At 45.6% G+C, this 27873-nt stretch overlaps 1 protein-coding gene across 1 annotated transcript; it reads left to right on the top strand.

Moving 5' to 3' along the window:
- Positions 1 to 14: 14 nt before the first annotated feature.
- LOC311509134 (sodium channel protein type 2 subunit alpha-like) lies at positions 15 to 26920 on the top strand (the record flags this gene model as incomplete). Its single annotated transcript, XM_084574198.1, is given in 27 exon segments — positions 15 to 281; positions 1331 to 1450; positions 1453 to 1475; positions 1635 to 1715; positions 2901 to 3029; positions 3486 to 3577; positions 5815 to 6087; positions 6938 to 7001; positions 7444 to 7585; positions 7884 to 8090; positions 9257 to 9538; positions 9652 to 9993; positions 11054 to 11186; positions 11333 to 11571; positions 11662 to 11835; positions 12519 to 12875; positions 13018 to 13548; positions 16763 to 16898; positions 18249 to 18403; positions 18620 to 18793; positions 19140 to 19262; positions 20298 to 20573; positions 21065 to 21118; positions 21227 to 21368; positions 23988 to 24085; positions 24181 to 24451; positions 24537 to 26920. Coding segments are annotated over 27 exon segments (6069 nt in total). The 3' UTR covers positions 25721 to 26920.
- Between the last annotated feature and the right edge of the window lie 953 nt (positions 26921 to 27873).

Here is a 27873-nt window from a genome sequence, read left to right as displayed (position 1 = left end):
AGCAGGATGACAAGATGGCACAGCTGCTTGTACCGACCGGACCTGACAGCTTCCGTCCCTTCGTCGCCGAGTCGCTGGCCGCCATCGAGAGGCGCATCGCCGAGGAGGAGGCCCGGAGACCGCGGACGGAGCGCCGCAGCGACAGCGACGATGAAAACGGGCCCAAGCCCAACAGCGACTTGGAGGCGGGGAAATCTCTCCCCTTCATCTACGGGGACGTACCTAGCCCCCTGGTGTCCACCCCTCTGGAGGACTTGGACCCCTTCTACAGCAGTCAGAAGGTCTGTTTCAAACTAATCGTTTCAAGTCCCGCTTATGAAAGAGAAAAGTTCCTGCCTGCGCTGGCCTCAAAGCTTCGACGTGTTTACTGATTTAGCTCTCAATTATTCCATGACTCATGCATTGAATTGGTTCCATTAAAGGTCTGCACTTTCTTGTCCAAGCTTTCGGAGCCCGTAAAGGCTTGAAGTTAATTGCCCGATCCTTTCACCCAAACTATTTAAAGAAAGCACATGGGCAGATGTAGCAATTTCCTCCCACGTAGGCAAACTTCTGCCAGAGAAAGACATAAAAACTGAATGCATTAAGCTCCTGTCTTTACGGCTTTTCACCTGAGGGCTGGTTAGTGCTCAGTTGGTAGAGCGGGCCGTCCACGAACCAAAAGGTTAGCAGGTCAACTCCCCATATGTGCATGTTAATGCATCTTAGCAGCTAAGGTTAGCGGCTAGCAGCAGCTTAGCCAGAGAAGTATCCAAATCCGCACAATGAGCAGCTCCTATTTCCTTCAAATGTAGATTTTTGTGCTTATTAGAGAGATTTTTGTGCTTATTAGAGAGATTTTTGGGGCTTTGGGTTGTTTCACTGTGCAAAAATATGAATTTAAATATGGTAAGTTGTGCATTTTTGAGATTTTAGGCTAAGCTAGCTGTTTCAAACTGCTCCTATTCTTTATCATGAGCCAATTTTTACCACGTCCAGCCGCTATTTACTTCATTAAACTTAAACAAATTCATATTTAATGAGCCTCTGTATTTCAAGTGAGCTGCAAAAACACCATTTAAAAAAATCAGTGCTCTCAGCCAAGTCACAGGCCAACCGAGGTGCTAAACGCTAATCTGAGCTGCTGTGCCAGTTGCACTGCGGTGCCAAACACGGTGGACCCTTCCAGCTTCATCACAACACCGCCCCCAGACCCTGCGTGGCGGCTGGATGGCGACTAGTTCTGCCCGCACGTGCACTAACGCAGCTGCTTCGCGTCTTATGAACTGGGACAAGACAAGATTTTGTGTTGTGCGGCTTCGTACTAACTTTGCCTTTGTGTCTTTTTCAGACCTTCATAGTATTGAATCGTGGGAAGGCAATCTTCCGTTTCAACGCCACTCCTGCCTTGTACTTCCTAAGCCCCTTCAACCCCCTGAGGAAGATAGCTATTAGAATTTTAGTGCACTCATATCCTTTCAGAGTTTGCAGCGGACGTAGCTTGATTTGGATTAAAGGGTTTATCAGACAAAAGGGGGGGAATTAAACGGGCTCAGACTGTACGTCGAGCTTTGGCGGCGACCGAGCCCTTTGACTGAAATGTATAGACTGTCTACACTGTTGCGTTCCTTGACTTTTGTTTCTACTATGTTCAGCATGTTGATCATGTTCACCATCTTGACCAACTGTGCTTTCATGACCCTCAGTAACCCCCCGGACTGGGCCAAGAATGTAGAGTAAGTCTCTGTTTGTCGTTGTGTGAATTCAACTGCTAATCAATAATGTAGTTTGACTTTCTGTCACATAAATGTAGAAACCCCCTGTCACTCCACCAGCTGTTAATAGTCCAGTCTATAGAGCATTGACTAGGGTGGTATCCTCCTTCACTTTCTGTCCTTAGCAGACCTTAATCATGCGAGTTTCAGGTTTGCAGCAAACCTAAACGTCCCACAAGTCATTGAGAACAGAAGAATCCACTTAAATGAGCGGTCAAACGTCCATTTGCATTTGTTTTAGCTTCGTTTATAGCTAAATGTAGGGGAACGTTTATTGGAAAGTAACACCACGACTTGATAAAGCTTTAAATTTTATTGGAAATGATAATGTAGGGTATGCTTGGACAGGATGTTACAGGAAAAAACCTGTAAACATTGGTCAAACTACGTTCTAACCCATGCCTTTGGTCATGAACTTTGAGTTTCGATCGAGCGAATGGAATCATGGATACAAATTAGAGACTGGGTCCTTTGGTAGGGTGGTTGGGCAAAGCTTTAGAGATAGGATAGGGTGCTCCTTCGGGTCAAAAGTGGACAGTTAAGTCGTTCAGGTAATTGGTGAGGGCACCTCCCTTTTTGGAGGTTCACCAGGCATGGTCAGCTGAGAGCAGACAGTGGGGTAGACCCAGATTTTGCTGGAGGGATCCCTCAAGAGGAGTTCCTCTCCTCCAAAGAGTCTCCACCATAGTGTGGCTGAGAGGTTTTGTGTGTTCCTGAGAACCTGGAAGCCAAGTATAGCCTCCTTAGGTAGATTGATCTCAAGGGAGAGGTCTGACAAAGAGCTTCGGAGATCTTCAGATGGATCGATCAAAAAGGATCTGAAGTACCTTGCTCTGAATAGGATAGGGAGAGTGACATCTAGTTTTTAATATTAAAAACTAGAGACGAATCAGATCAAATAGGCTGATCAGAGATCGTTTGACAAGTAAAGGTTGTGAGGAACTCTAGAAGACATGTCGAGCTGCTACGCTATCTCAAATTCAATTTAACTTATCTACAATGAAGCTGAACCTCCAGCTCCACTGTCCGTCAGCAGGTCAGGCGTCGGCAAAGCACATTTTTAGGAGGATAATGCAATAACCTGGAACCCCATCAAGGCAATGGTCGACTAAAGTGATTTCCTCTCTGCCTCACCTTGTTTGCCAGGTACACATTCACAGGGATTTACACCTTCGAGTCCCTCATAAAGATCCTGGCCAGGGGCTTCTGTGTGGGGAAGTTCACTTTCCTGCGGGACCCGTGGAACTGGCTGGATTTCAGTGTTATCCTCATGGCGTAAGTATTGTGACAAGCGTCGTTAGGATCAGCGTGACACCATGTGGCGTAGATTAAGAGGCCAAATGCTTTTAATGCTAATAAGTCCAATGATTGTGAGTAGAAAGGATAGAGAGAAAGTAGAGGGGCATGATGATCTGCTTTTTAAAAAGCATGGCTAAGAATCTTATAATGGATATGATCCCCCCCCCCCAAAGCATGGAGTATCTTGGCCCATATTTCTCTCTCACGCCTCAATGACTTCTAGCCTCCAGCTTTACAGTGCATGGTGTTCGTTCATCGTAGTATTTGTTGATGTGACGGATTACAAAGCCGAACCCATGACATGCTGAGTTTCTAATCTTGTTTCCTGTAACCCCTTGTTACGAGAGGGGGTTTTATTACTGCGATGTTTGAGCAAGTGTAATGGGTTTGCCTGTGCGATGCTGTGTTGTAACTGTGCATTTAATCCTGCAGGTATATAACAGAGTTTGTAAACCTAGGCAATGTTTCAGCTCTGCGCACGTTCAGAGTATTGAGAGCTTTGAAAACTATCTCAGTAATACCAGGTAAGGCTGCCTGCGCCTGCTGCCAGCACTCCTGCCATTTGTCCTCTGTGCGTGACCGTTTGCCGTTCCCTCCTCCTCCTCCTCCTCCCCTTCCTCCCCTTCCTTTCCCCGTCCCTTCCCTTCCCGTGACCCTCCTTTTGTCTTGTCACGCCATGTGTGTGGGTGCCTGACTTGTGCGTGCGCGTGTGTCCCCACACCTTCCCCCTAAAATGCGACCCGACCCCTCCTCCCTTCCTCCTCCTCCTCCTCCTCCTCCTCCTCCTCTTCCTCCTCCTCCCCTGCCTTCCCTTACAGATATGTCACAGAGTTTGTGGACCTGGGCAATGTCTCAGCACTGCGAACCTTCAGGGTTCTGCGAGCCCTGAAAACTATATCAGTCATCCCAGGTGAGAGAGCCACCCAGGCCCATAGGGCAACTGAAATGCTAACGGCTAACTGGCGTTTCGCTGACATCCAAGCACACACGCCGACTCCCCCCACCTCCTCCTCCTCCGCCCCCTCTCAGCTCATCTCACTTGTAGCTAAGCCTGACGACGCCCGTCGCCGTCCCTCATGCTGCCTTCGTAAAAGCCAGTAAAAGCTGGAATCTGGCTCCAATCTGCACAGATTGACAGGATTCATAGCTTTTAGACACATCCTTTAAGGCAGAATTTTTTTTGGCTGAAATCTATTCTCGCCTTGGGAGCCTTACGAGTAGATTTTGTGCACTATTTGTGTTTTTTTATCTTTACTTTTTGCATGAGACATTGCAAAAGCAGATTTTCTGGTGGCAAGCACTTGTGTGTGTAGGGTTCCTCCTTACCTCGTTTTCCTGTGCATGTCTTTGTTCAGTGTTGTGTGTTTTTTTTGGGAGAAATTGTGATAACACTAACACTATTCACGTCACAAACTAACACGGAGGTCGTACGCACACCATCCGGGAAAGCTGTCTAAAGAGATCTGTCACAGCTACATTTGGACCCAATCTAAACATCCTGGCCTCTGTTTTTGTGGCGGGGCAAAGCCTAGAGCAAGCAGTGCTAGTACATGTTTCTATTTCCTCGATGGATGCGGCGCAGAGCTGAGCCTGTTCGCTTTCGCTCTGGGAGTTTAACGAGGAGATTGATCACGTCTGGGCCTTGAACCTGGCCTGGCTAGCACCTCCGGCGCTACGCTCACACCAGTCGCCCTTTGAGTGTCGCTCAAGCACTCGTTGACATCGCTGTGTCATCGCCTGTTTAAAAATAACCGTATCTGATTGGCTGATGTGTCGCTGGAGTGCTGTAAAGAGATGGTGCCGGCTCAACCTCGACCCGTACAGGGTCACGCCAATCACTCGCGCATTGGGGCAAGTTTAGGCTTCCGCTTAAAAATAACTAGCCTGCTGCTTTTACGCCACAACTTAACCTCTTGACTAGCCCTGTCAAAGTTTACACATTAGCGCATATTCCTTTTAGCGCTACTAAACTTTTTGACTCGCAATTGGCTAAACGCACAGCCTTCCTAAAGTAAACCGTGCGGCATACCTTTAAATACTGCATAATACATTTACGAATGATCTTTCGAGGACAGAGCTAGGCTAGCCCGTTTCCCCTTCTCCCAGTCTTTGTGTTTAGCTAACGCAAGCTAATCAGCTGCTAGCGCACACCAACATAAAAGTGGTATCAATCTCCTCTTTCAACTTTCGGCAAGAGAGCACGCAAGACAACCTATTTGGTGACATATTTTCCTCATGCTCCTCAAACCAGCTGCTTGAGAAACATATGAGACCAGTTACGTGACTGGTTTGAGAGGGTAACAATTAACCGCCCTCCGATTTATACTCGCTGAAACCGTCAGCTCGATAAAAACAGCCCTGGACCTTTTTGACCTTGTGAACATGACCCTGCACTATGCGCTGGTCTTTTGCAGCTGCACGAAATAAAGAGTTTCATTCTGACCAGAAGACAAACGCATATATAGAATATTATTTATAAAAGTTTCTATAGAGACCCAGATACCATAGCACTTATATGAGAAATCCAACTTTCTCTTGTGGTTAATCCATGATTAGCGGTGATCTGCGTTAGCCTGCTTCCTGTATGACACATTCATACAGGAACCTCCATTGCAGATCCCCCTGGCTGCTTGCTACTGTAAGCTCTTATTAGCAGCTTCTTCTCTATAAGCTTGTGGTTGTAATTAGCAGGCACTAATCATTCTGCGATGTCCCTCTCCCACCCCCACCCCCAACCCCCTTGCCCCCTTTTCTCTTTTAGGCTTGAAGACCATCGTCGGCGCACTGATCCAGTCGGTAAAAAAGCTGTCGGACGTGATGATCCTCACCGTGTTCTGCCTCAGCGTCTTCGCCCTCATCGGCCTGCAGCTCTTCATGGGCAACCTGAGGCAGAAGTGCGTGCGCTGGCCGCTCGGCAACGCCACCGCCAACAGCAGCTACGTCGCGGACAACGTGACGGCGGCGCTCGACGGCGCCAACGCCACACTCTCGCAGAACGCCACGTTCGTCTGGGAGGACTACATCAACGATGAGCGTAAGCCAAGCAAAGCCAAGCGGCGCGAAAGAGCGGTTGCATGTCCGCCAGGCACACGTAGGGTGCAACTGGGGTCAAGTTTAGCTCCCGCCCCAGACGGCCTGAGTCAGATACCGGCTACTTCTTATGCAGAGACGGGTCAGGGTGGCGGTGGCGTTGTTAGCCTGCTGCCATGATAGGGAGTGACAGCAATGGCTGGGAGCAGGAGCCGGGCTCTCTAACAAGCGCTGGTGGGAGAATGCAGCAAATGTGGCGGATAATCGCCACAACAATAAAAACCTTTCTACTTTCGCCCCCCTCTCGCTACCACTCGTCATTCTCCCATAGCCCATCTGTGTGGCATGAGCAGCCTTAAGTGCTAGAGGAGGGTGAGTCACTGACCGCCAGCATGGTATCGAGGAGACGTGCACCAGCTACATGACGAGCCAAAGGCGAGCCAGAGAAGAATAGAGGAAGACAGACAGACAGATAGACAGACAGAGACGGAGCTGATTAAAATTGCATAGATCTTACGCATGAAGCCTGGCGGTTGAATGAAATTGGTGCATATAGATCTGATGTGATTGGCAAATCACAGTTAAGTGGTAAATTATGCGTTTTATCCAAAAAACTGAAAGGATGACTAATGTGGTCGGATGTAAAAACAAAAAAAATCCTTATCTTTCTCTCCGTCTCAATCACTGCACACTGAAGAGAATACCCCGGGGCGCTTATTGTTCTTCTGTTCCCAGCATCACTTCCTCCTGTTTGTTCATATCCGCTGCCTCACCCCTGTGATGTGGCTGCGACTGACCGTCCCTCTGTTTCTCCCCCCTCCCCCCTCCCCCACACCCCCCTCCTTCCCTTCTAGGTAATTTCTATTACCTCCCTGGCCGTAGGGATGCTCTGCTCTGCGGGAATGGCAGCGGGGCTGGGTAAGGCTCGACATGCTTTATTTATTTGGCCAATTAGACGCACCACAAAGCTGAGCCTACACAGTTAGCGTCGCCAGTGCGCTGAAGGCGTCACAGGAACCTAAACTGTGGCCGAGTTTTTATACGATGTTTGCTGAGGATTGTTGATGGAGAAGGCTGCTAAGCTTCCAGTTATCACACACAGAGCGCGCAAAGGCTACGATAACACATGCAAAAAGTATGATTTTACTAAAAGAGTAGTAAAAAATTCAAGTAGACTGGACTGTAGAGGATCTTCCTGGTGATGTACACACAACAAGTGGCTGCAAATTGAGAAATCAGAAGGTAGATGTCTTGCAGAACATAGTATAGTTTCAAATCTGGTTACGTCCTGAGGAAGTCTTTTGGGTGAGGCCAGCTTTATGACCTTTGGGGTTCTTACGACACTTGTGTGTCCTCAAAGGCTGTGTCCAGAGGGCTTCTTGTGCATGAAAGCGGGCCGCAACCCGGACTACGGCTACACCAGCTTCGACACCTTCAGCTGGGCCTTCCTCTCCCTGTTCCGACTCATGACCCAGGACTACTGGGAAAACCTCTACCAGCAGGTTGGTAAAAAACTCTCTCTGCAGGATTGCATGAAATCAGTTGATTATATAATAAAAGCCGCACCTCTGTGCAAGCCTATCCATTCTGTAACGATGGACTAGGCTTGTTATGTAAGTTTTTTTTTGTTTGGAATTGCAGCAGAACAATGAAGCAACTTGACATTTGTAAAGTCACAACACAATGGGATGATCACAGGGGAACCAGAAGTGTTGTGTTAAAACATAAATGCGCCTGTAGCATCCTCTTATCAAAGGGTTGATTGGTTCCAAACCCTTCTATCCTTCTCTCCTTCATCAGACCTTGCGTGCGGCGGGGAAGCCCTACATGATCTTCTTCGTGCTGGTGATCTTCCTGGGCTCCTTCTACCTGGTCAACCTGATCTTGGCCGTGGTGGCCATGGCCTACGACGAGCAGAACCAGGCGACCATCGAGGAGGCTCAGCAGAAGGAGGAGGAGTTCCAGGCCATGCTGGAGCAGCTGAAGAGGCAGCAGGAGGAGGCACAGGCAGGACATTTTCATCTTTATTGTTCAAATGAAGCTAGATAGCGAAGCGACGTCTCAAATTAATGCTAATGCAACAGGGTATTTTGGCGTCTTTCTTTTCGTTGAGCTAGGTCGGATGTTGACTCCTTGGCTCAAAGCCAGTGTTGCCGGGGCAACCGAGGGATTTACTGTCATGGATGACTGACACCCCTCTGTTTCTCCCTCGGGGATCAGGAGTCCTTGTTTGACCTACAGGAAGCTAAAATTAGCAGGTGGACCCGGAGAGCAATTGAAAAAGCTGGATAATGGAAACACTGCCTGTTGTAGCTCTGAGTGACGGTTTAATAATCTGTTTAAGAGGCTCGTTATCAAGGGAGGGCCATACCTTGGGTTCCTGGGCAGCAAACTAGTTATTTAGAAGAATGTCTGACCTGCAAGAGGATCATAAATTGGCCCGACAATGAGTATTTAAGTATATACCTGCCACTAACCTAACTATGTTACTTTAAATATACAATAAATAATGGTTAGCTAAAAGAAATGGATGAGGAATCGTTAAGAGTACAAACTAATTATTTTGCCTTTCTGTTTCCTTTTACAACCTTCCTCTCCATCTCACCTCTGTTCTTCAGTGGTCGCTGCATCAACCTCAACGCCGCCTTATCAGGGCTGTGCACGTTCATGTTGTTTTTGTTGCTCCAGTTGCCATGACAGGCTCTTAAATCCTCCCACTTTAACGGCGCATGTGTTTGTGGGACTCAGAGGCATTCGTCACCACTAGACCATAAGATAAAATGTGGAAAATCTCAGATGAGCAACGTTGAATTCTTTATTATTGCAAGTAGGGAGTCTGAACTCATGCTTTTTGATTATATTATTTATTAAAAATATTAATTATTGACGTCTGATCACTGCTGTTTGGCTTCTAAGACTACCTAACAGAGCGTCCATAAATTTTTTCTCTTATTTGATAAATATCCTGAATGCAAGTATTCCGAAATATTTTTGGAAAACATTCACGTCCATTTTTAGAAGGTGTCTGAGGCTTATTTGGTCTGTTCACGTTGCCGCCGCTGCTGCTCTCAGCTGCCAGGCTGTCTCTCCTCCGCTCCAGTCCACGAGAGCCTCTGAGGCACAAGGCACTGGGTCGCCATGACAACTATCTTTGTCCCCCGATTGGCTGGCAGGTTGCCGCGGCAGCAGCCACCGAGAGCGGAGAGTACGGCGGGAGAGGGGGCCCCACCTCCGAGTCCTCCTCGGGGACGTCTAAGCTCAGCTCGAAAAGTGCCAAGGAGCGGCGCAACAGGCGCAAGAAAAGGAAGCAGAGGGAGGAGGAGGAGGAGACGGAGAGGGGCCGCGACAAGTTCCACAAGTCTGAGTCTGAGGACAGCATCAAGAGGTCCAGCTTCCGCTTCTCCATCGATGCCAACCGGCTCTCTTATGAGAAGAGATGCTCCTCCCCCAACCAGGTAAATACCCTGACCTCATTTATGACGTTCACCAAACACAAAAGGTGACATTTAGGTGTCTCCCCGTCTCTGGATGTATTCCAGGGCTCTCACCTAATTTCCCCTTTTCCCAGTCTCTCCTCAGTATCCGGGGTTCCTTCTTCTCACCTCGGAGAAACAGTCGCGCCAGCCTGTTCAGCTTCCGCGGCCGGGCCCGCGACATGGGCTCCGAGAACGACTTTGCCGACGACGAGCACAGCACGTTCGAGGAGAGCGACAGCCGGCGCGGCTCCCTGTTCCTGCCGCGACGCCTGGAGCGCCGCTGCAGCGCCGTCAGCCAGACCAGCCTCGGGGCTCCCCGGGTCATGCTGCCCGCCAACGGCAAGATGCACTGCGCCGTAGACTGCAACGGCGTGGTGTCGCTGGTCGGTGGAACTTCTGTAACAACCTCTCCTGTAGGTCTCCTGCTGCCTGAGGTGACTTGTATAGTTTCATGGTTTATTTTCCCCATTGACACCCTTCAAGTTCATACCATGCAGTTCATTTTTGTTTGTCACTGATGTTGATACATTAATGACGTATGAGGAATTTGTCAGGATTGAAAGGTTCTATATTTTTGTTACTGTCAACAAATCTCATGAAAAGTTGAAAGTCTATAAAACACTGAAAGAAAGGCAACTGGACTTGTAGAGTTTCTTGAAGATGTTTCATCCAAGTCTTCCGTTCTAAAAGGCCTTGTGGGAAATTGGGGTTTAAATAGAAACATCCGTGGCTGTTACCCATCAGAAACTCACATGACTAGTGTATGCAACAACTAGATACTTACCTGACGTTGGGGAAAACCGTTGCCCTTCTTTATCATGACCTCCATGACCTCCATGACCTAGAACCTTCACAGACATATTGCCTCTCATTTTAGTACTTTCTCACAAGGGTTAGCCTTAACCCGGACACCAAGATTTTTCATTCTCATCAGGTTTAGCACCCTGACTTTGCTCTGGCAGCTCTCTTTAACACTGAAATATGCAAGCAAAAGGCTGAAACAAGGGCGACTGGACCTGCAGGGTTTATAGGAACATCACACGACTAGGGTCTAGTCCCGAGATGAGCAACACCCACTGAAGTCCCCACTAGTCATCTAGAACTGAGCAAGCCAATTGGATGAGCGGTGAAATGTCTTCAAGAAACCCTGCCAAATCCAGTTGCTCTTGTTACTGTTTGTTTTTTTGGATATGCCTTGATGTGGATGACGGAGAACCTTAAGACCTAAATACCATGGAAACTGATGATTGGATTACCCTAGAATTTGGTTCGGCTGTTCATATCCTCCACAAGATCATCCCTTCAGTTTTCATCTATCACCCTCATCAGTTCAACAATAGGGCTGCTTTTATTCTTGCTATCAAACTTCTGAGTTGGGTGGAGCTGTCAGCATTACATGGGTTCTCAAAACTGCGTAAACCAATACTTCTATACTCATTCGTTGCTTTCTGCTAAACCTTTCTGATGTTTTGATCTACAATTGTTTACTCCTAGGGGACGACTACAGATACTGAGCTGAAGAAACGTAGGTCGGGTTTCCGCCAGCCATCCATGGATTATTTAGAGGAACCGGGGGCCCGGCAGAGAGCCATGAGCGTGGCCAGTATCCTCACCAACACCATGGAAGGTCCGGATCAAAAAGCACACATCATCATTTTCTTCTCTTATTACCTTCTTGCCTTGAACTTCACGCCATTAACCTTTGTAAAACAGAAAATTCAAACGCATTGCTCACGCACTGCAAGATGTGTAAAAGTAATTCTCCTTCTCCAGAGCTTGAAGAGTCAAGACAGAAGTGCCCGCCCTGCTGGTATAGATTTGCCAACACCTGTTTGATCTGGGACTGTTGCCCCGCGTGGCTGAAAATCAAAGAGGTCGTCAGCATGGTCGTCATGGATCCATTCGTGGACCTGGCCATCACAATTTGCATCGTCCTCAACACCCTTTTCATGGCCATGGAGCATTACCCCATGACTGAAGAATTCGATAACGTCCTCTCAGTCGGAAATCTGGTGAGTGTCGTTCACTCATTCTCTTAATAGTGTAATTGTAAAATATCTCTCATGATTCAGGTACAACCTTTTCTCCTCCTCGTCTACTAGGTGTTCACGGGGATCTTCACAGCAGAGATGTGCTTCAAGATTATCGCCCTGGACCCGTACTACTACTTCCAGGAGGGCTGGAACATCTTTGACGGCATTATTGTTAGCCTCAGTCTGATGGAGCTGGGCCTGGCCAATGTGGAAGGCCTGTCTGTTCTCAGGTCCTTTAGATTGGTAAGATAAAGAAAAGAAAAAAAGCTGCATTACGCAATTTAGCTGCTCTTTAGATAAGAAAAGTTGATATGCACCTGTACTTAACTGTGACTAGGGTCATGTCACAGTGGCTCACTCAATAACATTCGTTATTATTAATGATGACATGATGTAATGAGGGCTTTTTGTACGGTACACCGAAGGCCCCACCGAGAGTTGTTGTTGCCTTTGGGGCCCAGTGTGTTTTCTCTGTTTCACCTGACTAGCTTTCCATGACTGTTACTGTGACTGGTTTTTATTCAGTATTATTTTTCAAACATATTCACAAAGGTTTGCTTTTAGACAAAACACACACATGCACATGTTCATTAAATATGTAGCTGAGGATGATTAGAACCAGGGAGAACAGGTGACCTAGCTCTCTCCAGAGGTTTTATTGTGGTGTCACGTGCATGTATTCTGTAGCCAGACTTTCCTAGAAAACCCGCAAACCACATATAACCACATTCAGATGTGTAGCAAGCCTGCTTCACTTTATGCCAATCGAAGCTAAGCCTACTAAGCATCCAGGCTTGAGTGTGGTATCTACCTCCTGTGACTCTTCGCAAGAAAGCTGAGGAAGAATGAAACATGTTGAAGTCGAAATGAAAATACTTCTATGTAGTTATATTTCTGAATCCTCTGAATCTTCTTCTTCCAAACAGCTGAGGGTCTTCAAGCTAGCCAAGTCATGGCCCACGTTGAACATGCTAATCAAGATCATCGGGAACTCGGTGGGCGCCCTGGGCAACTTGACTCTGGTGCTGGCCATAATCGTGTTCATCTTCGCCGTGGTGGGCATGCAGCTGTTCGGCAAGAGCTACAAGGAGTGCGTATGCAAGATTTCTGATGACTGCATGCTGCCCCGCTGGCACATGCACGATTTCTTCCACTCCTTCCTTATTGTGTTCCGGGTGCTTTGCGGAGAGTGGATCGAGACCATGTGGGACTGCATGGAGGTCGCAGGACAGACGATGTGTCTGATCGTCTTCATGATGGTCATGGTCATTGGAAATCTGGTGGTATGGGGTTCTCCCTCTTTATTTTTCTACAATAATAGGGATAACGTGCAATAGTTTATGTTTCTCTTGCACGATTAATCATAATTTCCTGGTTGAACTGTCTGTTTATAAGTCTTTCTACCTAATGTCTCCTTCCCCCCAGGTTTTAAACCTCTTCTTGGCTCTCCTCTTGAGCTCCTTCAGTGCTGACAACCTGGCAGCAACTGACGATGACAGCGAAATGAACAACCTTCAGATCGCGGTGGGCCGGATCCAACGGGGCATCGCTTTCGTCAAATCCACAGTGAGGCAGTTCCTTCAGAGTCTCTGCTTTGGCGGCCGTGGTGGTAATGGATCCGTTATGGCCGAGGAGAGCAAACCCCTGGATGAGCTGCACAGCAATGGCAAAGGCAACTGCATCTCTAACCACACTTCAGTGGAGATCACCAAAGACCCCAGTGGGCTGTACATGACAGAGGGCAACGGGCGGCCAGGAGGAGGGCTGGTGGTTGGGGTTGGGATTGGTGGGGACACTACTGGGAAGTACCCAATGGAGGAATGTGACTACATGTCATTTATTCATAACCCCAGCCTCACAGTCACAGTGCCCATTGCCGTGGGCGAGTCAGACTTTGAGAACTTAAATACAGAAGATTTCAGCAGCGACTCATCTGACGTGGAGGGCAGCAAGGAGGTAAGATGAAAGCCGCGGCGGCTGACGTCTCTGTCACTTTCAAGAAAATCTCTTGAGTCACGCAACCTTTGTATTCGATCAAATCCTTTATACGTGTAATTAACACCCAGTGTAAGTCAGCCAGTGTATGAGTATGTCAAGATTTGCGTAGCGATGGCCTTTTCAGAAAATGTTCAGACAGTTGAGCAGTTATGAAAATAACACACCTGCTGACTCATTTGTACATGCATCATGCTGCGCTACTGAGGAATCTGCCGGAGTTTTTACTCGGTTCGAAAGCCATTGGCAGCATAACAAGAAACAGGCGTGATGAATAATGACTCAAAAAGGCCTTTGACCTACTGTAGCACGTTCACTTTTTTCTGCATGTACTGAATAGACTTGAGTGTGTGTGCATGTGTTTAAGATGAAATTAATGGAAAAAAAAATGCTCATAAGTCAGGATCTAAATCAAATTCACTTTACGCCGTGAACATATACCTTTTATGGAAGTATTGCATTTTTTGCACAATTTTAAAAGCCAGGTTTTGCTGTTAAGTGTTGCCAGGCTGACAGAGCATTGCGACCGCTCTCCCTGGTGATGTCAACCTGCCACTGTGGGTGTGGTGCCAATTCCCTGCGATTCAAAACAACCCAAGAGACTATTTCTAGCAATGACACCACATGCTCCATACATGGGATCAGGCAATGCTGATCCTTACACCCTGTAACCAGGGGTTGGTGAACTGAGATAATTATGCGCCCATTAAAAGATATTTCCTCAGTTTCATGTCATAAAATTAGAGAAAGTAAATGTTTGGTATCAAGTGTAAGGAATATGTTTTTAGGGAAATTCAATGCAGATAACTCTTCCCCCACTGTGCCATGTGGGCTGACCAGTTTAAAATTGAGCTTGTATGCTGGCTTTTGGTGTGTATGACTTACTTTGTTTAACCCCCCGTTTGTTATTGCAGCTTTGTCACAGACGTTCTCAAGGTTTTCAGTGAGAGGAGAATTGTAAGACCACTTTATTGTACCATAGCACTAACCATGAGGACTGCCTATGCCATTTACAGACAAACAACATAATTTTTCTCATACCTTCAATGGATTGCCCATTTTCGTTCTTTGCCTGGTCTGCCCTCCGTCCCCCCCACCCCCACCCCGACCCCACCCCACCCTCTTTTGCTTTATACCCTCCCTTTGCCCCCAATACAGCAGCACACTCAATGCTGTAATCCTTCAGTTACCCCTCAACCCCATCGCCCCTTTCATAATTTATCTCTCAAGCATCAGGCTGTATTGCAGTTACAAACCATTAGGAATGTCAACACCACATTTTTTTTCCCTCATTTGATAGATGAACTCATCTAACATGATCTTTGTTTTTGATTTCATTGCTTGATTTTGACTTGGTTTTGGGACTTGATTGGCATCCAACACTCCGAGCTTGAGAATGAAGGAGGAGGAGGAGGAGGAGGAGGAGGATGATTAGAAAAAAAAAAAGAAGGAATGGAGGAATGAATTTTGCTGCTGTGAGACAAAATTCATTTGTCTGGTTCATAGCCCATACACATACACACATGAAAAACTTGTACGTACTTGTTTTCTGTGTCACTTGAAAAATAGTGGAATGATGAAAGATTCTTGACAGAATTCTTTCCAAGAAGATAATTTTTTTTAAAATTAGCAAATGCTGATCTTTGCAGGGGGACAAAACGGATAACACATGGCATGAGCATACTGAATCGTTTCTGTATGAGGATGCAAGCATGAAATTTATGAATGTCAATCTTAAATTATCAAGACATGTCAAATATTTGCTCCTGTGCCTGTGTTATCCACATTTGCTCCACTGCAACTATCTCATAAACAACTTGTTGAATGATTATACAACTTGCCAACAAAATCTACAAGTTATCATACAGTTAAAAGCATGTGAGGTTGAGACTTCAGGCTTCAAAAGAGAAAAAAAGTCCCCAAGCAGAAGATGTAAAATGGGTCTCTTGCTGAAGGAGAGAAAGAAAGCAGGAGGGAAGTTCCCTTTCCATAAATCGATGCACTCGCGAGCAGCATGCTTCCATCATTCCCATGCCGTATTAGCTGGGTCCCACGGCAATCAGGGCTGCTGCACTGTCTAGGATGACATGTTCCTAATACTTCACACGCCAGACAGATCAGACATGAGGCCACCTAACACCAAGTTTGCCCGAAGAAAAGCGGTCGGGAAGCCTCACATCGACAAAAATGTCTCACTATATGCAGATGATACTGTAGTGTACATCACGCCAAACAAAGATCACTGCATTTTAGGGTTTTAACAAAAGTGTCAGGGTTAGCGAGGAAGACAGATGAGACTAATGAACTTGATAACAACATCAACACTTACATGTGTTTTGTATTTTGCTGAGAAGGACAAAAAAAACAAAAAACAAACATAAAACCTTAAGTCCTAAACTTAACCCTGGGTTTGAACGGGTGATGAATCTGCGTGTTTTACAAGTGGGAACAAAACAATGCCAGACCACATGCTGTCTTATAAACAGTGCACAGTACTGGTTTTTGCTGGTAAGCTAATGTGGTTATCCGTCTACTTCAACACAAACAGAAGAAGCTTGTACACTGCTTTCAAGGAATGGAAAAAAAAAACAAACGTGTTTTCATGTCACTGTGGAAAATGTTCACAAGTCTTTCCGGGGGGAGGGGAGGGAAGGTGGCGGGGGATTCTTCGTTTCAGGGTGGGGAAATTAGAGCTCTTAAAAAAAAATATTTGGAAATGGGATCAGCCCTAAACAAACAGACATGATCATTTTTCAGTGGACATGAAAATACTTGAGCACACGTTCTGCTTGGTTCTATTTCAGGCTTGGATTGATAATGCACTGGAATAATGCATGCATTCCTCGAACTGAGGTCACATCAAACGTACCCACAGTGCATTTTCCGTAACGCCAACCTCCCCGTGCCACATAATCTGGTTTGAGCCATCAGATAAAACTAACGCTAAAGCCTGTAGGTACATTTGATCAATGCTGCATGTGATGATGATGATGACTTTTAAAGAGCCCAACTCTGTGAGCTATGACAGTGCCTTGTCTCCACACTAAGGTATACAGTTGTGGCACTGAAGAATCACAACCAGCTCAGAAGGTTGGCTCCTATGACCACTGAAGCTGCTGTAATCCGAGACATCGCAGTGTAACTTTGTCCTCTCTCCTGTTCCTCGTTCACGCAGAAGCTCGATGTGGAGCCCCAGCCTCTGAGCTCATCGGAGGGGAGCACGGTCGATATTCGCCCCCCAGGTGATGGGGTGGATTCAGTGGAGCTAGAGCCTGAGGAGTCACTGGACCCGGAGGCCTGCTTCACAGAGGGTGAGGGGGATGCTAGGGTGATGGACAGGGAGTGTTATGGGTAGCGGGAAACTGGGCCAGAGCGAGCAAGGTGGGAGATGAAGCACTTCCAGAGAACATTTCAAGACGTGGAGAAAATCGCATTAACTGCTCGTGCTTAGCACCGGTCTGTTGTACTCACAGCTGAGTGACAGTGAATCCAAATGCTCAGCGGGACAGACAAAAACGTAGTCTGTGGGCTTCTCCTGGGTTTTAATGTAACATGACATTTTGGCTGACGCACATCCCAGTAAAATTCAGAATGTCTGAATACCTCATCAGGATCGAGGAAACGTACTGTACTATGTGCTTAGAATAATATTGAATCACTGTTATCAAAGCCTGACTGGATTTCATTAAACCTTGGAGTAGGATTAAATCATATTAGACAGACAAAATCTTGCAAAAAAAGTTTAATGGAAGCTGAAGACACAATGAGACGAGGCATGTGACGAAAACATCCACTAAAGCTTCCACCAATCAGCCACAGCAGTTAATTAATCAATTAAATCGGACTGGTGAAGAGAATAACTTGATCATCTCGGTACAACGCAGTGTTCTGCTGGGAAGCCTTTGGTGTTTGGCTTTGTTCACTTGTTAACTCCATATGAACTTTCTTGCTACCGTGTAAGTGGGAATTGTGTACGTAGCTCTTCGCAATTCTTCTTCTATCCAACATTAAGTTACGCAGGTGCTACCATGCTAAACTGTTAGCCTCTTTGGCTTCTAGAGGCCAACAGTTGCCGAGTAACGGTGTTCTCACGACTTGAAATCCAAGCGTTTTTTTGTGCACGACTTTCCGTGTCAATACTATGACCTATTTGAAGGCAGCAACCCACCTAAACATTGGTTCTGACCAGGCAGCAGCCATGATCAGCAGGAAAATGGGCCTTGCCACACCACAAAAACTACGTACAACTAAAATTCAAAATACCCCAAAGTGTTGAGTATCTGCAGAACAAGCCTGATCCATAGAGGCGCCCTACCTTCGACCTATGACACCCAAAGGACACCATAGGACGCCATCAGAAGGCCCGCATCCATTTAAACGTTGAATCCTGATAAACCCAACAACAGTGGCTCAAAAAGAAAATGATAATAAACAAGTGTGCTACATTTGGCTTTTAAAAACATAATTTAGAGGTACAGTCATCTAATGCTACTTGACCCTGACTCTCGGCACAACTAATCTCCAGAGTGAGACGCAACCATTATATGAGCAGAATGTAGATGACGACATGAAAGGCCCGTGGATCAGATGTCATTATACAGGAGCACCCTCCTTCAAAGTCCTTTTTCCTCATTTTTCTTTTCTCTGCTCCCTGCCCACAGGCTGCGTGAGCAGGTTCCAGTGCTGCCAGATCAACGAGGATCAAGGCCATTTTAAGAGCTGGTGGACACTCAGGAAAACCTGCTTCATCATAGTGGAGCACAACTGGTTTGAATCCTTCATCATATTCATGATCCTGCTCAGCAGTGGAGCGCTGGTAAGTGGGCTTTTGACTTCATTACATGGGCATTGTTTGGTTCCTCCTGGTGTCTTTTTCAATGCTGGACTGAATAAAACCACACCTTGGCTTCACAAAACCTAGCGCTGCAGCAGCAAGTTGTGCAGAGATGTGGGCTTGCACCTCTTATTCTCTCCTGTATTCTTGTTAACGCTGCTCCCTCTCTTCATACGCTCTCTATTCCACTCTGCGTAGGCTTTTGAGGACATCTACATCGAGCAGCGGCGGACCATCAAGACGGTGCTGGAGTACGCCGACAAGGTCTTCACTTACATCTTCATCCTGGAAATGCTGTTGAAGTGGGTGGCGTACGGCTTCGTCAAGTACTTCACCAACGCCTGGTGCTGGCTCGACTTCCTCATTGTCGACGTATGTACTTGCGCTCTTCTCAAAACGTAGCTAGCAGTATGACGTTCAGTGAGAGAATACAGTGGCGTAGCTTAGCATGAAGAGTAGAAGCAGCAACCTCTTGCTTACAGTCTTTGTGCCGAGCTAATCTAAGAGTCTCCTAACTCAATTTAGTATGAGAGCAGTATTGATCTTCTCCATTTATTCGTTTTTAAAGAGTTTCAATATTTCATTATCTCTGTAGTTGTGTGCAGTCTACTAATGTCTAATTAACTGTCTTCTTCAAACACTGAGACCGGCACAGTGCAAATGGACTTCTCTGACTTCTTCACCTTCACCTTGTCTCTGTCATTATCTTCTCTTTAAGGTGTCCTTGGTTAGCCTCGTAGCAAACGCTCTGGGCTACTCTGAGCTCAGCGCCATCAAATCTCTGAGGACGCTGCGAGCTCTCCGGCCCCTGAGGGCCCTGTCTCGGTTTGAGGGCATGAGGGTAAGGGCGTGTGGGGATAACACGGAGCCACTTGTTTATTGTGAATTATTTATGGGCAAGCTGAAAACAAGAGTGAAGCCAGTACGCGGTTAGCTTAGCGTAGTCTAAAAATCGAATGCACAGGAAAGCAACTGGCCCTGCTCTGTGCAAATAAGCTTATAAATGATACAGAAATGCTGGTCAGATGACAAAATGCCTTTTCTAAAACTTTCTGCAGAGCCAGGCGAGTTGTTTCCCGTTTAGGCTGAGATAAAAGTCTCTAAACGCGAAACCTCTAGCTGTTGTTTCGCATATCCCATATGTGAGAACAGCTGGTGTTTAGAGTGTAAACACATTTTTATTCCACAAAATCTCTATAGATAAAGAGCTGCAGGGACAATGCCGCTGCATAATTTCCCATTTTCCTAATCTTATGCCAGTTGTAGCATCTTGTTAGCCGGTTAGCTCAGGCTGCATGCTTCTATGAAGTTCTCCTTGCAGTTCGACACTGTAGCTCCTCTCTCTGCATGACTCTCTTCACATTTTTTGTCAATGGATTACTGTATATTGCTGTTCTCAGGCATTGTTTTTTCTGACTTTGCTTGTGTGGTGCCTTTGACCTGTAATTTTTTTCTTTGTTGTGTGTGTTTTTTCATTTACAGTCAAACAAAATATTGTGACTTCATCCCGCCTCTCTAAGGTTTTTTTCTGTTTTGCTTTTTTACCTATCAAATGTTAACTTTTTCACCTATCCACCGTCTTCTTTCCAACTGTCATGTTGTTAAATGCTCTTCGTAGATATGCTTCATGTGTGCAGACACTATATGCATATATATTAAAGACAGCTACTGTTTTTTTTTTTTTTTTTTTAACTCGGCCTTGGCTTTGTTCTGAAAGCATCAGCTTTACGGCTCAATCTAATCAGGAGTCCATAGGAGCAGCTACGTGATTAGTTGATTGTAGTGGCCACTTTTCTAATTTGTCAAGCACAGAGCTCCGCTTGAGCTACAGGAGGGAGCGTCCTGAATGTGTCCGTGTGCTCCGACCCCACCCCAGGTCGTGGTGAACGCGCTGCTGGGGGCCATCCCCTCCATTATGAACGTGCTGCTGGTCTGCCTCATCTTCTGGCTCATCTTCAGCATCATGGGCGTGAACCTGTTCGCGGGGAAGTACTACTACTGCGTCAACACCACCACGGACGTGGTCTTCCCCATCGACGTCGTCAACAACATGACGGAGTGCGCGAACCTGGCCAAAGAGGGCGCCCGCTGGAAGAACGTCAAAATCAACTTTGACAATGTCGGGGCCGGCTATCTGGCTCTGCTGCAAGTGGTGAGATAAAATGCTAAAGCACAAAAAAAACTGTAAATTGTTTAAGTAAGTGCATGACATTACTTTATCTAATTCAGGGCCTGTCCACATCTTATTTTATCCACCTCCACTTTTAACTTATGAGCCTTATGCATGCGCATTGTCACTCTCCAGGTTTGTAAAATACACTGACACAACATAAGGATATCTCTTAATGTCATAGCCCAAATATAATTTAAATAAATGTCTCTGGGCCAGTGAGTCTTTGAGCCGTCCGTCTGTCTGATTTTCGTCAATGCAATATCTCAGCAATGTCTCCAGGGGATTTTTACAAACCTGGCGCAAAAGGTCACTCTGACGCGAGGATATAAACTAATAAGATTTTAAAGGTCGAAGGTCAGAACGACTGCAATCACTCTCAAAAACGCATCTTGGCCGCGTGACGACTCATGAATGCGAATTACCTGGAACTGCCTCTCTCCAGATCTTAAAAATATTTGTTTTGCTCTTAGGCAACATTTAAAGGTTGGATGGACATCATGTATGCAGCTGTGGACTCTCGAAATGTAAGTCTCTTGGTTCCTTAACAAAGCCATTAGCGAAATTAGCTTTTCTGTTTGCGTTTCTTCATCAAGAACTTGTCGTTTTTGCTCATTCCTTTGTCTTTTTCCTAGTTGGAAGAGCAGCCCGAGTATGAAGTGAACCTGTACATGTACCTCTACTTTGTCATTTTCATCATCTTCGGCTCCTTCTTCACGCTGAACCTCTTCATCGGTGTCATCATTGACAACTTCAACCAGCAGAAGAAAAAGATAAGTTGCATTTATTAATCTGATCAGGTCATTCAAGCATAGATACACCGGTTAACATTGTGCAAACGGGCGGAGAGGAGTCTCCTTTCCAAGAACAGGGTAGTGCCTGTCCTGCCGTTGCCATGGATAAATCTGCAAAAACAAGGCAGGAGAACTCGCAGCCATAACCCAATTTAGCATTCCTCTCCCTTTGTCTGCTCTGTCCAGTAAGTGAGTGCTGCAGATGCTATAAACATGAATGACCATTTATAAGAAAGTCACTGTCCTATGCCGCATCCTATGTTCTCTATGTATTGTGCATGAGCATACAGAGTAGGAGGAAAGCAAATACATAAATGGTAAATGGTTCACAAAAGCCAGACGGGTTTAGGGTGCACAAAAGGCGACATGAATGCACGGGAACCCACACCCAGTCCTGCTTTACTTTCAGGCTCTGGGTTCTGTAAAGCGTCTTTAGACAATTTGAATTCCTATTCATGCTATATAAATAAAACCAAATTGAAAAGTTGAATTGGTATTAGAGCATGCAAAGCTAATCCAAAGCTGAGTGTTTTAGGATTAAGTATTGAGACGACATTGTGCGTGTTCTGCTGCTAGCTTTACCCGGTTACACTCAGACACTGAGGTGATGGACTAATTCAAAAGTCTGACTCAACAACCATTGGTTATCAGTTTTCAACACAGGAACTGGATGAAATTATTTATTGCATGTAATGCTGAGAGATGTCTCAATTTCTTTATGAGTAATATTGTTCTCTGCAGTCCCAGCTTTTAAGGTCAAAATATATTTTAGAAGTCTAGATTTCAGCTTTGGTGAGAACCTCGTTGCAGAAGAAGTTAACGCAGTTTCAACACAATCTTTGCCCACATGTTGTTTCTCCCGATCAGACCAGATAAAGAAAGAAAAGCATCAGAAATACATTAACTTTAGCTGCAGTGAAATATCCTTTTTATAAATTTTAAATGCTTGAAAATATTTTTCTTGGGTAAAAACTGTTGCACGTAGTCCTTGTGCATTCACAAATGCTGCACAGTCCACGTATAATCTCTTAACTCCTGTTTCCCCATTGCTTTATATTCTACTATTTGTGACAGCGTTGTGCATCTGCTGTGAAAATTTAAGGGAATTCATTGTACAAGATAGTGATGTATGCAGATGGCATTCTCTTGTTTGCCAATTATCCCTCCATTCTTTCTAGTCATTCTTAATACGTTTAGGAAATTGTCTGGGTCTTAAATAAATGATGATGTTGCTCCTCTTAGACAAGCAGCCCAAAGGATTCTTGGACTGAACCTAGTTAATTGCTAATATCTTGTTGCCATGGTGCCTCAATCCTTAGTAAATTTTACTAATGCCCTTTTTTTCCTATAGCATGCCACATTATCCTTGTTAAAATGGCCCTAAATTCACTCCCATTCATATTTTTGACTAAATTGTTGTTAGATGTCTAATGGCGGGTATATTAAGTCCTCAGTCGTTTGATTTCTTGAATTTTATAATGTACAAGTACGGAATCTGGGCATTGCAGATTAGTAATGTCTTTAAGGCTGCTATTGGGTGATTTTTCAGGTAATTGAATACCATTTGTATGTACATTTTACACTTTGTGTTACAACAAAAAGTCTGTTGTAGAAGCTGTAACCCCAGCTTAAATGTAATATTATTTCAAAGAATAGCTGAAATCCCAGATGGAATACGACAGAAGGACAAGTTGTCGTTTGCTTTTGGTTTTGCACTGCAGTGCTGCTACACTAGTAATGTAATACCAGCCAGCCAGCCAGCCAGCCAGCAGTCCTACGCACAGGGCACATACACAGCCTGGGAACAAAGCAACTGCAGCACAGATTTAGCCAAAGCAGAGCCAGCTGCGTTAAAGAAAGAAGGGAGCTACAGAATAATGATCATCTGCCGCGTGGCGAGGACCTGCCGCTTGCCAAGGATTACTGAGGGCGCATGAGTCACCGAGAAACACCCCTGCCTGCACACACATGCACTGTCACTGATGGAGTCTGGAAATGTGCGCTCCGTTCAACCAGGCCCTAACAAGCAGGACTGGCAACGCCCAACTGACGGTGGAGGGGGGCTTGTATGCTTTTTTTGCTGCATGGTGCCAGATCAGACTCACTGACTGACTGACTGTCTGAGACGCTGTATCAGTGGCGTGGTGCATTAGGCCCACAGCCACAACATCACACCGATGGTTGTTGAGTGTTGACACCAATCCTTCCTCCAGACATGCATCATACACTCAGTGGGCAGCACTGAGAAAGTGTGGTGTGGTCATGATACTGAGAGAGGAAGTTCTCATTAATAAAAGCTGAAACTTGGACACCTGATTATGTTTAATTTACACCCACCAGCTATAACAACAGTGAAATATATAGTTCTGGCAAAGAGTCTCATTGTTTATTATCTTCAGTCGCGCACTTTGCTGAAAATGCACCCCAAGTAAGCAACTCAGGGCTCTACTCTGGGAAAACATCACTGCAAATGGACTCCTTAAAACACATGTATTGCTTGTTTCATGTTCTTAAAATGAGTAAAATATTGCTTTCTGTAATGTAAAAGAGATCTCAGAACCTGCTTGTAACCAGGTTTTGTCGTGCTCCCTTTAATTCGGAGGTCAGGACATCTTCATGACAGAAGAGCAGAAGAAATACTACAATGCCATGAAGAAGCTGGGCTCCAAGAAACCACAAAAACCCATACCTCGGCCCGCAGTAAGACTCAGACTGCATGCCCTGCTGTTAGTTCCTACAAATAGACGGCGAGCGGAGGTGACTAATCCTGTTCCTTGTCCCACCTCTGCTTTCAGAACGCTTTTCAAGGCTGCGTGTTCGACTGCATCACAAAGCAGGCCTTCGACATCGTGATCATGATCCTCATCTGCCTTAACATGGTGACCATGATGGTGGAGACGGACGACCAGACACAGGACATGGCCAACATCCTCTACTGGATCAACCTGGTATTCATTGTACTCTTCACCGGGGAGTGTGTGCTCAAGATGATCTCCCTGCGTCACTATTATTTTACCATTGGTTGGAACATATTTGACTTTGTGGTGGTGATCCTGTCGATTGTGGGTAAGGAGGCGTTTTAAAGTACCTTTGCTTTACAGTAGATTTTCAAGAAAATTGTCTAAATCATTTGTTTTGTTTGTTTTTGCAGGTATGTTTTTATCTGAAGTTATTGAGAAGTACTTTGTGTCCCCAACACTTTTCCGAGTTATCCGTCTGGCCAGGATCGGCCGCATCCTCCGCCTTATCAAAGGTGCCAAGGGCATCAGGACGCTTCTCTTTGCCTTGATGATGTCCCTCCCTGCCCTGTTCAACATTGGCCTACTCCTCTTCCTCGTTATGTTCATCTACGCCATTTTCGGCATGTCCAACTTTGCTTACGTCAAGCGGGAGGCGGGAATCGATGACATGTTCAATTTTGAGACCTTCGGGAACAGTATGATCTGTTTGTTTCAGATTACCACCTCAGCTGGGTGGGACGGGCTGTTGGCGCCCATCCTGAACAAGAGGGAACCGGACTGTGATAGCCAGATGGAGCATCCGGGCAACTCTTACAAAGGCAACTGTGGCAACCCATCAGTGGGCATCTTCTTCTTTGTCAGCTACATCATCATCTGCTTCCTCATTGTGGTCAACATGTACATCGCCGTCATCCTGGAGAACTTCAGCGTGGCCACCGAGGAGAGCGCCGAGCCGCTGAGCGAGGACGACTTTGAGATGTTCTACGAAGTGTGGGAGCGCTTTGATCCCGATGCCACTCAGTTTATGGAGTACAGCAAGCTCTCGGACTTTGCAGACGCTCTAGATCCACCGCTGCGCATGCCCAAGCCCAACATGATCCAGCTCATTTCCATGGACTTGCCAATGGTGAGTGGCGAGCGTATCCACTGCCTTGACATCCTGTTCGCCTTCACCAAGCGAGTGTTGGGTGAAGGCGGCGAGATGGACGTGTTGCGCGGCCAGATGGAGGAGCGGTTCATGGCCTCAAACCCCTCGAAGGTGTCTTACGAGCCCATCACGACCACCCTGCGTCGCAAACAGGAGGAAATGTCGGCCATAATCATCCAGAGAGCCTTCCGGCGCTACATGATCCGCCTTGCCATGAAGAAGGCCTCGGCACTCTACAAGGAGAAGCTGAAGGAGGGCATCCGAGACCCCGACAAGGACGTCATGGTCATCAGCAAGTTCAACGAGAACTCCACCTCCGACAAAACAGACATGACCCCCTCCACGGCTTCCCCGCCCTCCTACAACAGTGTGACGAAATCGGACAAGGACAAGTACGAAAAAGAAAACAGGGAAAAGGAAAACAAAGGGAAAGACCGAAAGAAATAAACTTCTTTAAAAGAGGAACAAAAACAAAAAAATGCACCACAGACATGAGGAGAATTTGTTTACAGCTTCTAGAGGTGGGGCAGAGGTGTGGTATATAAATGTGTGTTGATTGTTCAGAGATGAGGAATGCTTCGGCACGCGTTCCTAAAATGGGAGTGCGGCTATGATGTGTGGGGGTCTTCTCAGAGGGGGAGTATGGAAACAAATTATCCAGCAGACACTGCCAGAGATTGAGTGGATCATGGAACAGCCTCTCTGCAAAACGCTTGTGATTTTCCTATTGGTTGTTGTTACTATCTGACACACTTGAGTGTACTGTTAAGTTGTCTGTAGCTAGTGCTGCTGCTACTACTATAAATCCAGTGTCTTGAATTTAACAATCGCTGTATCACTTAACAAGTACTCTGCATTCTTTTGTTAAATTAGCTTTTGGGTTTCTTAAGGTTTCTTTTTTTATGAGAAAGAATGTTTTCTACTTTTTCGTGTCATTATCGTGAGAATGTGTCCACTGCTTTCACTGTTGTAAAATCAACAAGGGCAGACAAAGTCAATGCTGGAAACTACAACAACAACCGTCTGAAAACTCGTACAACGCGGGGCTAGTGCCAGAACGCTCTTGGTTCATACAGTATACGAAGCTGAACCGACAAACAATACCGCTATAAGTGCAATGATCAAATCCATTGTATTCACTGGTGTGCCATCAGTGATTGTTGAAGTCTGTGGTGTGCTTCTATCTGGACTGCCATGTCCCTCTTTCAGTACAAATTCTCTTAATACAGAGAAGCTGAATGTATGCAAGCTGAAGGAATGAGACACATTTAAAGAAACTGACATTTTGGCAAATATTTGAACATTTGTTTTTTTCGCCGAGATTTAGACAGCAAGCTTAGGTTCGTCCATTGATTATGAAGCTAGAGCTTAATTTAACAGTCTTCTTCAAAAACCAACAACATACAAAGGCGGCAATAAATGCTTGTTGCAATGAAATTAAGGCTTCTCTTGAGCATGGTGCAAACATTTTCTAACTCCAGCTGCTCAAGGTTGTCGAACTTGTAACTGTATATTCCGTACACGCAAATACTCAAAATGTTGTTACAAAAGTGGTCTGTGAATCCAATTATTATAATTCATGGTAAATTTAGCTTGTTGCTAAGCAGTTAGCGGTGGCTTTGTGCACATTAGCTCATCTGCTAAATGTAGTCTTTATCGCCCATCGTTCTCGTGTATTTGATGCATTCCTTTCAAAAATAGTTCCAGGACGCAACTAGCCTAGCATAACCCTCCATTTAGATTTTATTATGGGGCGCTTCAGCCTATACCGAGAAAAGAAACTCTGCATATAAGTGGATAGTTCTACAACAAATCAGAGAAATTAAGTATGTGGTCTCTTCCTGTTAAAGGGCCATCATCGCCTTAGTACTTACTCTGAGGGGGTACAGGCTCTGGGTTATGTAAAGCGTCTTGAGACAATTTGTATTGTTATTGATGCTATATACATAAATTTTAATCGAATTTACATTAGGAGATTAAAGCCTTGTTGACAAATGCCTTAACCTTAACTGTTCGCCCTTTAAAGTTCACAACTGCTAGTCACGTTTAGATTTTTGTGTGGCTTGACTAAACAAGATAGAATATGTATGTTAGGTATCCTGTTCCGTGTGTTTGATCTAAGCTAAAATTAAGATTTTGGTAATAAATGAAAAACTTCCTCCTTTATCGAGGTTTGTCAAACATTCAGTGAAATTCTGTCATTAGTTTACGGCTAATGCTGCGTTCACACTGCACAAACGCACGTTGGCCTTGTTGTCGGTCCGCTTAAACGTTATCTGGTGAAACAAACACATGTGATCGGTTGACCCATCACTGGAGCATGCCCATCATGTAGGGCCAAGTGTTGGGCATTAGTTTGCTACCTTAACCTCCTGAGACCCGAGCTTTCGTTTGGTATTCATTTTTAATGTCTCCAAGGTATTTGGGTTTAGTAGGACCTAAGAGCTTCACATTTGAACAGGAAGTAGTTTCTGAAAAGAAATGATGTCCCCATATGAGGACACAGGGTCTCAGGAGGATAGAAAATTAATTTTAGCTTGTTGCTGCTAGCGTGAACGTAGCATAGCTCGACTACTTGTACTTTAACTAAAACCAGTAGA

Source organism: Chelon labrosus (assembly GCF_963514085.1).
Source record: "Chelon labrosus genome assembly, chromosome: 24".
Lineage (NCBI taxonomy): Eukaryota > Metazoa > Chordata > Actinopteri > Mugiliformes > Mugilidae > Chelon > Chelon labrosus.
This window is presented reverse-complemented; position numbering and strand designations above follow the sequence as displayed.